This window comes from Apodemus sylvaticus, chromosome 1 (genome assembly GCF_947179515.1).
Source record: "Apodemus sylvaticus chromosome 1, mApoSyl1.1, whole genome shotgun sequence".
Classification (NCBI taxonomy): Eukaryota; Metazoa; Chordata; class Mammalia; order Rodentia; family Muridae; genus Apodemus; species Apodemus sylvaticus.
In genome coordinates this window covers 143,030,724-143,044,781 of record NC_067472.1, presented here as the reverse complement: position 1 = coordinate 143,044,781, position 14,058 = coordinate 143,030,724, and the positions used below count along the sequence as shown (strand labels likewise).

Genomic DNA, 14,058 nt, shown 5'->3' with positions numbered 1-14,058 from the left:
GCTACCCTTGCCCCTCCCATCATTCCTGCTCCGACCCTTATTATCCTATATCCCTCCCCTCTTCATTGCCCATCGCCTCGCCCCTGCAGTTGCCCCGTTATAGCCCTGCCTCTTGCAGGTGTATCGTTCAGACCCGCGCAGGGACACCCAGCCCCAGCCCCAGCCCCAGCCCCGCCCCTCTTCCTCCGTCGCCCCGCCCCGAATAGTGATGCACCCCTCATTTCACCCCGCCTCCCGAGGGCCTTCAGCTCCGCCCCGCCCCGACTCCCTGTCACTCTGGCTGGGCCGGCGGGCTCAGGTGGCACAGGGAGGCTGCCATGGCGGCCCAGGCCCTGGCGGCTCAGGCCGTGGCCTCGCGCCTGCAGCGGCAGGAGGAGGACATCCGCTGGCTGTGCGCGGAGGTGCAGCGCCTGAGGGACGAGCAGCTGCGCGGGCCCGAGCGGGGCCAAGCCGTGGGCCCGCGCCTGACACGCGAGGTGGCACAGCTCCAGGCGGAGAACCGGGACCTGCACCAGCGCCTGTGTGGCCTGCGGCTGCGCCTGGCGGAGCAGCGCGGCTCCGGGGCCCGGCGAGCGGCGCACGAGGTAACCCGCGGGCCAGGCGCATGCACTCAACTCGGCCGGTTCCAACTCTGACAGGGCTGCAGGGTGTGTCCCCGCCGGCGCCCTGCCCACTGCCCACGACCTGGGGACCCGCTAGGTTTCCACCAATCTCCTAACTGACCAGCTGGTGTGAGTTCTCAGCTCTTCATTGGATAGACTGCAAGCAACCCTTTCCCCTCCAGTAGCAGAAACAACTGAGGGGCATGCCTCTAATCTAGAACTCTGGAGGCTGAGGCAGGAGGATGGATGAGAGCTTGAGGCCAGGCCGGCCAGGCAGGCCAGGGCTATGTGAGAAGATGGTGTCTTAATTAAAACTTTTAAAAAGGCCGCTAACGTGTTTAAGAGTCACAGTGTCCTTGGAGAAGAGGACTTAACAGTTTCTATTCTCTCTGCTGGCTATCTGAAGACAGGTTATTTTTACTGCCTTGTTTTGGCGGTTTACTTTGAGGCCTATATGTGTTCTGTGTATTTAGCAGAAGTATTTGATTACAGTATTTTCATGTTTTAGAAGAGTATTAAATAACAGATTACAGGATGATTTTTCTAAGTTCTGAAGGCTTTCTAAAGCAGATTTTTAATTTTTCTTTCTTTTCTTCTCCTTTCTCTCTCTCTCTCTCTCCATTCTTTGCAAAGACATCTAATGAAATAGTGCAATGAAAGTCTGGTAGCAGCCAGGATTTCCAGTGACATTATTTGTTTAAAGTTTAGGGAGGAGAGAAAGAGAGACACAGAGACAGTGTGTATTGCTGGCTATGGGACCCATGGCTTCGTGAATACTGGCCAAGTGCTCTATTACTGAGCCACACCCCTATGTTTAGTGTGCTTGGACAGATAGGGCTGAGCTCTGAAACCAGGTCCCTGAGGGTTATAAGTAGATCGTGGTTCCCACAGCCCAGCAGGGACTCTCAAACAGTGGGCCCTGCCCTGACTCCCCGCCCCTCCTTCCCCGGGTTTCTAATGTACTGCCCTTGCCTCTCATTTATCTTTCAGCCTCCTACCCAAAACCAAGAGAAGGACACAAAGAAGAGGAGGCCGAAGCAGAGTGAGCCTGTCAGGGAGGTCAGTCGCTCCCGTAGAAACAACACGGAATGTCCACTGTTAAACATGGGCCTGCAGGACTTAGGATACGGACATGATTACTGGTGAAAGTACTGTTTGACCACACCAGTAATCTCTTAGAGTCAGCTAGCCACTGGCTAAAGTGCTCTCTATTCTTTTCCTTATTCTTTCTTTTGTTTCTCTTTCTTTGTTTTCATTTTGTTTCTTTAAACAGGCTTTGTCTGTCCCTCTTACCTAACATTTTTGAATACCATACCCGTGGACAGTTCTTTCTCCCACTATTTACAGTGTATTAGTGCAATGTTATATGGTGTAGCAAGGCTTTGCTCCCCATAAACCAGGCTGCCCTCAAAGTCACAGAGATCTACCTGTCTTTGCTGGGATTAAAGGGTGTACCACCACCACACACCTTCTCCACTCTTTTTAAGGTGAAATAATAGACTTCTGATTTCATAGTTCCTCCTTTCTTTCTTTCTTTCTTTCTTTCTTTCTTTCTTTCTTTCTTTTCTTTCTTCCTTTCTTTCTTTTTTCTTTCTTTCTTTCTTTCTTTCTTTCCTTTCTTTCCTTTCTTTCCTTTCTTTCCTTTCTTCCTTTCTTCCTTTCTTCCTTTCTTCTTCTTCTTCTTCTTCTTCTTCTTCTTCTTCTTCTTCTTCTTCTTCTTCTCTCCTCCTCCTCCTCCTCTTCCTCCTCCTCCTCTTCTTCTTCCTCCTCCTCCTTCTTCTTCAAAGAAATTACTAAAACAACCAGCAAGGGTTTATAGAGACTCAGCACTTGTTAGGCCCAAAGGAGGAGTACCTAGCCTCAAAGATAGTAGTCTGGCTATGGAGGTCAGACAGACTAAGGACAAACAAGTAGAGGTAGACTGAGAGATGGCACAGGCAGCCCCCAATGTGCACGCACATGTTCCTCATTTGTGGATTTTAAAATCTGAAAATACTTGGGGCAAAATTCTCTGTACTGACTGACATTTTGGTCATTATTCCCCCAAACAGTGCAGTATAACGGCTATTTTCTGAGCATTCCACTTTGCGTTTTAGTCATCTAGAGATGAGTTAAAGAGAGTGGGAGGATGTGAGAAGATGTGCTAATACTGTGCGACTTTATTAAGGACCTGAGCATCCATGGGGCTCTAGGAATCCAATTCCCGGGATACCAAGGGTTGTCTATTAAGAAGTGCTGCACTGTATAATAGTGCATGAATATGCAGTCAACGGTGGGACAGGGAGATGTCCATGGGAGTAGTACTGAAGGACATTAGGGAAGAGGGGCAGGTCTGCTGGAGGGGGTGTGGAGAGAGGGAGAGCATGAGGAGAAGATGAGCAGGTAGTTCAGTGGGCTGGGTCCTTAGCCTTACTGTAAACTATGACTTTCAGGTGAAGCAACCGGATTTTATAAAAGAGAGATTGCAGCTTTTTGAAACATTGAAGACAGATCATCATCTGCTGTTACCTGCTGCTCAGGAAAAGAAGAACACAAACAGCCTGATTTCAGTGAGGGTGGCTGGTGGGAAGACCGTGCAAGGAGAAAGGTGGAAAACAACCCCTTATCAAGTGGCTGCTGGGATTAGGTAAGACCTCGCTCCCTCCCCCACCCGGCGCCAGGCATGTACCCACACGTGCACTCACACACACACACACACACACACACACACACATACACACACACACACACACACACACACCCTTTGTGCATCTATCTCCCTCCCTGCCTGTTTGTTTGAAGCACATATACTCGTGTATTAAGTAATCGTCCCAGAGCCCTTCGAAAGGTTTTATTAGATACCACTAAAATATTTTTTCCTATTCAACTGAGTTAAATATAATGACTATTTCCCCCGACTCCTAGAAAGACCACATAATTGAATACAGGATCATGATGTCTTCCCAGTTAAAAAGTCCGAATTTTAAAGTTCTAATACAAATATGTCCTAGAGAAAAAAATCTGTATCCTTAACAGTACAACCATGCTGACTTTATCCATACACCAAGAATTTTTCATGCATTTTTAGTTTCTCAAACTGTAAATTGAAAATGTAAGTCGACACTGTTATCAGTCATGATACTTGCCTTTCCTAGGAAATAGATTCGTGAATGAAGTCTTGCTTAGAGGTAATTTCTTCTTGTCTTGCTTTCTGTTGCTGTAATAAACAGGATTACCAAAAGCAATCTGGGGAGGAAAGGGTTTATTTGGCTTACAGGTTAGGGTCCATTGTAAAAGAAAGCCAAGGTGGGAACTCAGGGCTGAAATGAGACAGAAACTGAAGAGGCCGTGGGGGATGCTTTTTCTCCTTAGCTTACCTGTTATCCTTGGTCACCTCGGTTCTAAGCCCAGGCCCGCCGTGGCTTGCTGGTCACCTTTTTACATAGCCTCGGTTCATTAGCCCAGGAATGGCACTGCCCACAGTGGGCTGGGCCCTCCTGCGTCCAGGAAGAAAACACTTCATAGACATGCCCACTAGCCAATCTGATAGAGGCAGTACCCCAAATGAGCTTCCCTCTTCCTAGGTGTGTCAAGTTGGCAATGAAGATAAGCCACCGCACTGTTGTTATTGGTGGGTGTCTTAGTCAGGGTTTCTATTCCTGCACAAACATCATGACCAAGAAGCAAGTTGGGGGGGGGGAAAGAGTTTATTCAGCTTACACCTTGCACATTGCTGTTCATCACTAAAGGAAGTCAGGACTGGAACTCAAGCAGGTCAGGAAGCAGGAGCTGATGCAGAGGCCATGGAGGGATGTTTCTTACTGGCTTGCTTCCCCTGGCTTGCTCAACCTGCTCTCTCATAGAATCCAAGACTACCAGCCCAGAGTTGGCACCACCCACAAGGGGCCCTTCCCCCTTGATCAGTAATTGATAAAATGCCTTACAGCTGGATCTCATGGAGGCATTTCCTCAAGGGAGGCTCCTTTCTCTGTGATAACTCCAGCTTGTGTCAAGTTGACACACAAAACCAGCCCGTACCTTGGGTATTGGAGTCTGGGTGGACACCTGCCAGATTTCCAGATTCTTGTGTCTAGGAACAAAGAAATGGAGCTAGGACACACAGGTGCATTAGCACACCAATAGTAACTTCCATGGAGGGAGACATGGACAGTGCAAAACCTGGGACTTTTCAACCAGAGACTGATACGTAGGCTTCTGGACCACCGAATCACTGTTCTTTTTCTATTGTAAGGAGCTGTTCTTCGTGGTGCTGGGTTATTGAGGATTGAGACTTTTTCTGGTCAACAGGTTTTCATATGCTAATTTATAGCCCTCACACAGCTCACTCTGCACCCTACACTTCTGAGAACTGTGGTCAGAGATCCTGTTGGGAAGCTGAAGGAAATGATCCACTTCCCATGACTGCTTACACAGTGATCAGAGGCATAGCCCTTGCCTAGAAAGACCTGCAAACCTCTCACCCTGGTCTAATTATGTGGAGAATGTGGGGTATGGGGGTGTGGCAAGGATTTACTGGAATCCCTGCACCACAAGGAGTCCAGTCTGGAACCCAGAAGATTCACACTTTACAAGGGGGCTACAAACACCGTTCCAAACAAGAATAACATAATTATGCCAACCAGTGGTCCCCAAAGGGCAAGAATCAAGAAAGCCATGGTTATAATTGGCCCCAGAGAGCAATCTTTATATAGCTTTTACCCAGGGGTAAGATCCCTTGGCTACGAATCAACAATGTGGCAAAGCACCAAAGAACAATTTTAGGAAGGAATTCAGTGGTAGAACAGAGTAAAAGGAAAAAGGAGTGAGGTTGTAAGCATTGAGTGTATGTGAGTATATGTTATACTAACAATGCCAAAAGAAAAAGAGTGAAAACCCACGCATAAAGTCAGGCTAGAGCTACTGATTAGCGAAGGACCAGCCTTGACTTGGAGAGGGGTTCTGAGAGAAGGGGTATCTGGAGCAACGAAACAAACAACTCGAAGTCAAATCGTGGACCCAAGCTGATGGCCTATGTTCTGCTCGAGACAGCTTTTCAGATTGCTCTCTGTGTTCTGCTCTGCTCGAGAGAGCATTCTCTTGCTGTTCTAAAAATTCTCAGGATAACTCGTCTCTTGCAGATCAAAAGCCCAGATTTTTATTTAAATATCAATTTGGTCAATACCCCAGGTTCCCTTTTGATTATTCCAAATGAATCAGCATCCCATGACTCCAACCCCTTGATTCTTAGAAAAAGGCAGCAAGCACAAGAACAGACAATACAATAGCTGGGTGGAACCCCACCCTGAAATTATTGGCTTGAGAGCCATGGCCAGGGACTCTGATGTGTCCACTCTTCGAAAAGCCTGGCATTGTACTCCAGCATAAACCATTAAGGATGCATTGCCTGCGACATTATGATTTCACTTTCATTTTTTTTCCAGAGAAAGAATTGGCTGTGAAAGTATGTGTTCAAGAATGTTCTTTACAGCAACAACAGACCAAACCCCACAAAAGTATGACCAGAATGCCCAGCATTTGGGTCTCTCATAAGGATTAAATGATTTGTGTTGGAAGTCTGTCTACAGAGGGACACAGTGCTATCATTTATTTCTACCTTTAAGAAGTAGGTTACAAAGTAACATATACAGAAGGGGAGTTTTTTAAAAAAACTTTTATATTGGTATATGTATAAAAGATTAGGGTGGATATAGATCAAAAAGTTAACAGTCACTTTTGAGAAATAGAAGTGTGCCCACCCCATCTCATGCTTTTCTAGCTTTCTTCTTATAACTTTATTTCTCAATAGTTTTCAAACCATAAACATCATTTTTGAAATATGGAGGAAGGGACCAGGGGAGGGAGGGAGGGAGAATCTCTATAGATAATAGGTAAAGGAAGCAGAGAGTTCATTTTAAGTAAAATTAATCACCAACAAAAATCAAAGAGCCAGTGTTCAAGATCATACTGACAAAGATCTGAAAAGTTATTTAGGGTGAGTGTAAGTGGATGAGACTATTTATCAGAATCTTGTGAAGCACCTGCCCTCAGCCTACAATTTTATTTCTGAGGGCTTACAGGGGCGAAAGGTGGCACAGGTTTGATGGCCTCACATATCCTCTGGGAGAGCAAAACCAAAGGAGACACAAGTGTGCAAAAGCCAGGGCTTCCTCAGTAAACAGGACACTCTAGCCTGCCTGGGAACTCTGGCTGACAGCATAGCAATAAAAAATAGGCTATGAAATTACATTCATAACTAGATGTCTTTATAACATGGGTGAGATGCCAGTGTCAGAACTGACCAGAGAGTGATAGACCAACATGTTATAAACAGCTATTTCTAGAACTAAGGGGCAAGATTTATATGAGATTTTAATTTTATTCTCTGTGCTTTCTTTTTTTTTCAAGTTTTAAAAACAGCAAACGTCTATGACTTTTATATATAAAATAAGTGTTACAAAATAAAATATCTGTATCCTATTAGTTCATATCTGTACTTTCAACCTAACATTTTTTATTAGATATTTGCTTTATTTACACTTGAAATGGTAACCTAACTCCTTTTAAACCCTGAAATTATTTCAGCTTTTCTTATAGTGAAGTACAATATAATAAACGTTAACCTCACTTGGTTTTTTTCCTCCTCTAGTAAAGAGCTGGCAGAACATACAGTAATCGCCAAAGTGAACGGCGCTTTGTGGGATCTAGACCGCCCGTTGGAAGGGGATTCCACGGTAGAGCTGCTGATGTTTGACAGCGAGGAAGCCCAGGCTGTAAGTATTTGGGTCTTAATGATACAAGGATTATGGGAAACATACGTTGGAATCAAGGGTGATGAAACTCGTGGCCTTTCAACATTTCAAATTCCAACACGGCATTGAATGACAGCTAACAAATATTTGTAGAGTATATGCTCAAATAAACAGACCATGTTTATTATTTCTTAAAATAAAATTATTTCCTAAAGTTAAATGTTTTAGCTATTAAATTAGTGCCTATTCAAAATCGATTCTTAGTCAACTCTTAAAGTTATATACCTGTAATGTAATATCTGTAGGAGAATTTGGAAAAATCCTTTAAACATTGTTAAATGCGGTCTTTGTATGGTAAGTGCCACACTTTTGTGTATGTCTCCTGTATGCTCATCAGCGCAGCTCGCAGCTCGGAGCTTCCTTTCGACGGGCTCTCACCTCTGTAAAACCCAGCTATGGTCAGCGGAGGCTACATTGTTACGCTTTCTGGGTATAATTCCTGATTAAAGTATGCCAAGGCTGTTAGCTACTTTTTGTTACTAAACATGGCTAAAACACCATGACCAAAAGCAATTTATGGAAGAAAGAGTTTATTTTGGTTTAGGGTCCATGGGGCAGTCCCTTGAGACGGGGAAGCCTGGTAGCAGGTGGCTGGATGGAGAAGCTGGCTGACCACGTTTCCACCCACATGCAGGGAGCAAACTAAAAACTGGGAGAGGGTATAAACTCTCAAAGCCTGCCCTGGTGATATACTTCTTCCAGCAAGGTTGGCTCCTAAAGGTTCCAACCCGCTCAAACAGCCCCATCCTCCAGGCACTGAGTGTTCAAATACTTGACTGTAGGAGGGACGGTTCTCATTCAAACTGCTACACCAAGTATAACCATCAGATTGTTAAGTAAGGCAATGGTAATAAAACCGTGTGCAAATGTGATTCCGAAACAACCGTGCACTCTCTGCTGTCTCCAGGCAGGCGCACTTCAGGGCCGTGTGTCTTACCTCAGCACCGTCTCCATGGAGGTGCCATGCTAGGAATCCTCGACTCTAACCTCCAGACTCTGTCCTTTGCTGTTTGTCCACCTCCATGTTCCCCGCCACATACCCAGCTCTTCCCATCAGGACCTTGGCAGGTTTGCATGCTTAGTTCCCCTCCTCAAGTCTCATCTCAGTGTTATGGGCAAGCCCAATAATCTGTGCGTTCCTAATATATGTAGAACCTGCACACTTCTCTCCATCTCTGTGACCACTGGCTACGAATCTACACTTGGCCTAGTATGCCATCACCAGCCGAACTGCCTACGTAATGTTTTTCTCTGAAATCCATTCTCACCCAGCTGTTTTAAAATGTGACTTCATTGTTGTCTGCTTTAAACTCATAAAACTCAAGCTCTAGCCATGGCCTGCCTGAGACTGGGTCTTTCCTACCCCTCAGTTCTCGGTAAACTCCTCTCTTTCCACATACAGCCACACAGACCTTCCTCCATTGTAAATGCTGGAATTTGTATTGAAATGGATAGTAATTTGCTATCCCTTACTGAGCCATGGTCATCTCATGGCTACCATGCACAGGTGTAACACACCAAGAACAGAGGTGCGTCTAGGTAAACATACAGTGTGCCACTCCCCCCCACCCCCGGTACGCACGGCTGCCACAAGGACATAGTCTCTGTTTCTCTTACTATTAATTATATTCCTGTTTCTAACACACTGTTTGGTTTGTCACATATCTAGTAGATAAGAGCAATCACCAAAAGAAGATGCAGGCAGTCAGCCAACTGCTTCAGCCGCACGCTGTGGCCAGGTGCTCTGGGCAAGATGGCCTGCGTGCTCTGTTTCCTGAGCATATCCAGCCTGCTGCAGTAGACCAGCATGATACATGGCTTCTCTGCCTCTGCATCTACATCTACCTCTTTCTGCTCTGATTTATCATGTTACTGTTAGTTACACTGTCTCCTCTTTGCTTAACAAAAGAGAAGAACATTCTGACCTAGGACTCAATTATCATTCACTTTTGGCATCTGTTAGGTTTTTTTTCTTTCTTTCTTTTTTTTTTTTTTTTTTTTTTTTTTTTTGGTAACTTGGTTAATTTTAACTCAAAGGCAAACTAAAGTTAGTTCCTTATAAACTAAGCTAATTTTGTTTGTTTTAGTTTCCCCTGAAATTATACTGATTCCTTGGGGATTTGAAAGCAAATCAGGTTTCTGAATCTGTGGGGCTGATAGCCTGCCCTTGCCCTATGGAGATTAGCCCATACATGTACTCCCGGGGTCCCCAGGGCCAGCAGCACTCCTTGGGGTTCCCCCTTTCCTTCTTGAGCCTTCTTTCAAACTCTTTCAAACTTCCACAGTCATATGCTATCCACCATATGAAGACTTGTCCTAGGGTTTCTATTGCTGTGTTGATAAACACCATGTCCAAAAAGCCAGAGGGGAGGAAAGAGTTTACTTAGCTTATTTTTCCATAATACTGTTCATCATCAGGACAGGAACTCAAGCAGGGCAGGCGCTGATGCAGAAGCCATGGGGGAATGCTGCTTGGTAGCTTATTCCTCATGGCTTGCTCAACCTGTTTTTTTGTTTGTTTGTTTGTTTGTTTGTTTAAATATGTTAGTACATTGTTGCTGTCTTCAGACCCACTATAAGAGGGCATCAGATCCTGTTACAGATGGTTGTGAGCCACCATGTGGTTGTTGGGAATTGAACTCAGGACCTCCGGAAGAGAAGTCAGTGCTCTTAACCGCTGAGCCATCTCTCCAGCCCCTCAACCTGTTTTCATATAGATCCCAGGACCATCAGCCCAGGAATTGCACCACCCACAATAGGCTGGGCCTTCCCCCATCAATCACTAATTAAGAAAATGCCTTACAGTTGGATCTAGGTTCTCTCCTTCTAGATAATTCTAGTCTGTGTGTCAAGTTGACATAAGACCAGTCAGCACAAGACAGCTAACTATACAGATGTGAAATTTCATTGACTTTGGTAATATGTCCAAGTAGCTACTTCCCTGTATTGAGTCTAGAGAGGCTGTTTTGGAGAAACACAGGGAACTGGTACTCCCCCATCCTGTTTCCACGTGGCCACTCAGCGCAGGGCTCTGAGCGGATGGGCTGGTTCTGTACAGACAATGGCACAGAAAGAAAGCTAGGGAACAGCTACACTGTAGCTGCAGTGCCTACTACTGTAGTGCAGAGCTACTCTGAGCCAGACTTAAGTCTGCCGGGAGTGCAGGGAGGATGCAGGGGACATTTCCTTCCAAGTAGGCGTTGGGGACTCTCTGTTTTTGGTATTTATCCCCTCCATGTCCATTCACTTGCTGATGGCCTGTGATGGTTTCGGTAGCTAACAGCTTTCCTGTCGGCATCTCGCAGGTGTACTGGCACTCCAGCGCTCACATCCTGGGGGAGGCCATGGAACTTTACTATGGAGGCCACCTGTGCTATGGCCCGCCCATTGAAAATGGATTTTATTATGATATGTTCCTTGAAGACAGGTAAGGCTGCCGAATGATTGCAGGTGTGTATTGCCATTGTTTTATAATGGTTACATGTTAACTCAGTCGCTGTGTATTGTGTGATTGTCAAGTGGTTAGCCATTTGTGAAAAGTGTTTTTCAAATGAGCTTAGACTGGGGAGTAACTTTCAACCTGGTCTTTCTTCGGCCTTGAAGGGTATCGTGTGCTGTTTGCCTAACATAGAACTTGCTAGAGCGTGGCACTCATTCTAGCCAGAATTACGTGCTCCATCCTGGAGAGAAGTTGTCTACTTCTGCTCACGAGGATCGAGGCACTGTCAACCCCACCAAATGTCTCACACACTGAGCGCCAGGTGGTGGTTCTCAGCGGTGGTACAATCAGTATCCCTCACAGCTCCTAGGGACACTGCTAGTGGCCAAACTGAAACCTTGAGTCCTCCTAATTCTCCTACACTTCTTTCCACCCCCATCTAGCAGCCGAGTCCAGCCCTAAATCCCCCAGACTCCTCACCAGCCCAACAGCAGCCCTGTCTAGTTTCCCAGTCTTCTCTCCCCAACATTGTAACTCAGACTCACAGAGCCTCTTGCTTGGGCGAATATTGACCATTTTTGCCCTTGCCCATCAACCCCATGCTCTGTAATGACCTCTCTAACAGGGTATCTGACATTATGTAGCTGGGGTTTTTGCTTGTTTTAATTTCTATTTTTTTTGTTTGTTTATTTGTTTTTGAGACATGGTCTCACTATATATCCCTGCCTGGCCTATAATTCACTATATAGACCAGGCTGTTCTTGAACTCACAGAGAGTCTCCTACCTCTGCCTTCCACATGCTGGGATTAAAGACATGTGTCTTATGTCAATATTTCTTATAAGCTTTCCCAGTTTGAACTGTTTTTACTTTGAAGTTTAGAGTATGTTTATTTACAGTACCAATGACTGTAAGTGTTTGGGTATTTTGTCTTTTTTCCCCTTCAAGCACCAACTGATTCTCTAACCTTCTGGGTACCAACTAAGCGTTAACCCAGACCTGCAGCTCAAGTCTCAGCCCTGTAAGGCTGCCGCCTTGCAGATGCCAGTCACAGTTGAAGCCTTCCCCATGTCTGACCCACAGCCCACTCTCTGGGTTCAGTGCTTGGTACTGGCTCACAGCAGACTATATATTATGAAGGCTGTCACAAAGAGCACATATGAGCAGCCAGGACAGGTGTGGTGCTTTCCATGTCCCTTGGGCTGTATCTCTTGCTTAGTAGATTTTAGAGCCTTGTTGTTCTGTAGTTTTCAATAGATGGTTTGTTTTTTATAATTTATTTTTTATTTTTATTTTATGTACATTGGTGTTTTGCCTGCTTGTATATCTATGTGAGGGTGTTGATTACCTGGAACTGGAGTTTACAGATAGTTGTGAGCTGCCATGTGGTGCTGGGAATTGAACCTGGGTCCTTTGAAATAACAGCCAGTGCTCTTAACCACTGAGCCATCTCTCTAGTCCTCAATGGATGGCTGTTTTGTAACATGTACATGTTTGATGAAATCATTGGCCGTTGATAATGAACTCACTCTTTATCCCCTCTCCCTTTCTAGAGTGGGGTTTGGGGCTAAAGTTCCAGGCTTCTAGTAATGCCTTAGTCTCTGGAGTGCCCCTCCCTGTCACTAGTGCAGCCAAGGCACAGACACTCTCTGATCATAGCATTGTATCCAGTGACCTCTCTTGTTACCAGTCTCCAAGCTTTGTTCAGGCAACATGAGCTTTTCCATTGTTTACCTTCTGTGTAAGGTAAACAGGGGGCTCAGCTGTGAATAGCTAGTCTGTCCTCATGGAGCTGAGAGTTAGCTGGCGTAAGACAGACAATGTACAGTAACCAGCTGCCATCAGATGGTGATTACTAGATGAAGGAAAAGAATCCAGGAGTGTTGGGAGCAGAAGGTTCTTGTGCCCACAGATCTCCAGGGAAACCAGAAATGTTAGCATGCAGGATTGGCCTCTCGAAGGAAAGGGCATACAACCTGATTTTTCATCCAGAAGGCTAAGAATTGGAGGTGATTAACAGTCTGGTGATCTATATTATTGGTAGGGCAAAGCTATATCAAGTGCCTACAACCAAGACCAGAGATGGCTAATAGCCCAAATGACCTCTATGCTATCTGTATAACCAAGATTACACCAGATCCTTCCCTAGGACCCAAAGCTAATACAGGTTCCCTATCTCCAAACCCATCTTCTTGGAAAAAATGACATTGGAAGAAATTACATTGAGTTTCAATGTAATTATGCCTCTTTATGCACTGGGGATTGAATTGCAACAGGAAACTTGACTCCCAACTGAACTGTGTTTAAATATGCTGGTCAATTAACTGCCTGGGATCAGACTACCAAAGTCAGATCCAACCCAAGTTATAATGAACTGAGTTTTCATTCTCACTTCTTCAAGGATCATTGTGCTTCTGGCTGTGATATCTGTAGACAAACACACACACACACACATACACACACACACACACACACACACACGCACACGCACACGCACACGCACGCACACGGACATAGGTGCTGCAAGAGGCAGGTAGTTGAAAAAGCAGAGTGTTATTGAAGCAGAGGTCGGAATGGAGGGGTGAGTAAGAAGAGAACATTTCCAGGATTGCATATGGCTATTTCAGGAGCAGCAAAGAAGCCAATGTGTCAGGAAGGGAGTGAGCTCCAACCAGGAGCAAGTGAAAGTTCAGTCTTTGTGCAGAGTGAGTGTGTGTGTGTGTGTGTGTGTGTGTGTGTGTGTGTGTGTGTGTGTGTATGTGTGAGACTGCAACATGCACAAGCCTTCCTTTGAGGCTAGCTCCTACAAGCCACTGAGGGCAGGGGCATGGAAAACCCATCATAGCTCTCTGAGCAACAGTATATATGTGCCTGAAGCACCAACTCAGTTTAGGAAGCATGCCAGCTAATAACTAAGGCCACAGGACCGAGGAGGAAGGGGTGGATGGCATCCGGAAGAGTGTACTGAGGCTCAGTCCCTTTGCTTCTTAGAGTGGTGTCCAGCACTGAGTTGTCTGCCCTGGAGAACATATGTAAAACTATCATCAAAGAAAAGCAACCGTTTGAGAGACTGGAAGTCAGCAAGGACACTCTCCTGGAAATGTTTAAGGTAACTGGGAAAACTCCGCATAAAACTCAGCTGAGAAAACTCAGCATTTTCTCTGGGAATATTAAAAGTTATTAACACAGACTAGTTTTCTTCCCTCCCTGAAAATTATTGACTGCTGTCC

The 14,058-nt window shown here is 45.4% G+C and overlaps 1 protein-coding gene across 2 annotated transcripts in view; it reads left to right on the top strand.

Moving 5' to 3' along the window:
• The first annotated feature begins 256 nt into the window (after window positions 1-256).
• Tars3 (threonyl-tRNA synthetase 3) overlaps window positions 257-14,058 on the top strand; it is a 49,085-nt gene continuing 35,283 nt past the window's right edge. The window contains exons 1-6 of one of the 2 annotated variants that reach the window (XM_052161259.1): window positions 258-584; window positions 1,593-1,661; window positions 3,035-3,228; window positions 7,228-7,351; window positions 10,696-10,817; window positions 13,820-13,937. In XM_052161259.1, coding sequence (XP_052017219.1) covers window positions 318-584; window positions 1,593-1,661; window positions 3,035-3,228; window positions 7,228-7,351; window positions 10,696-10,817; window positions 13,820-13,937 — 894 coding nt within the window. In that variant the 5' untranslated portion in view covers window positions 258-317. Of the gene's footprint in view, window positions 585-1,592; window positions 1,662-3,034; window positions 3,229-7,227; window positions 7,352-10,695; window positions 10,818-13,819; window positions 13,938-14,058 lie in introns of both variants that reach the window. The other variant, XM_052161267.1, reaches the window with a different exon arrangement.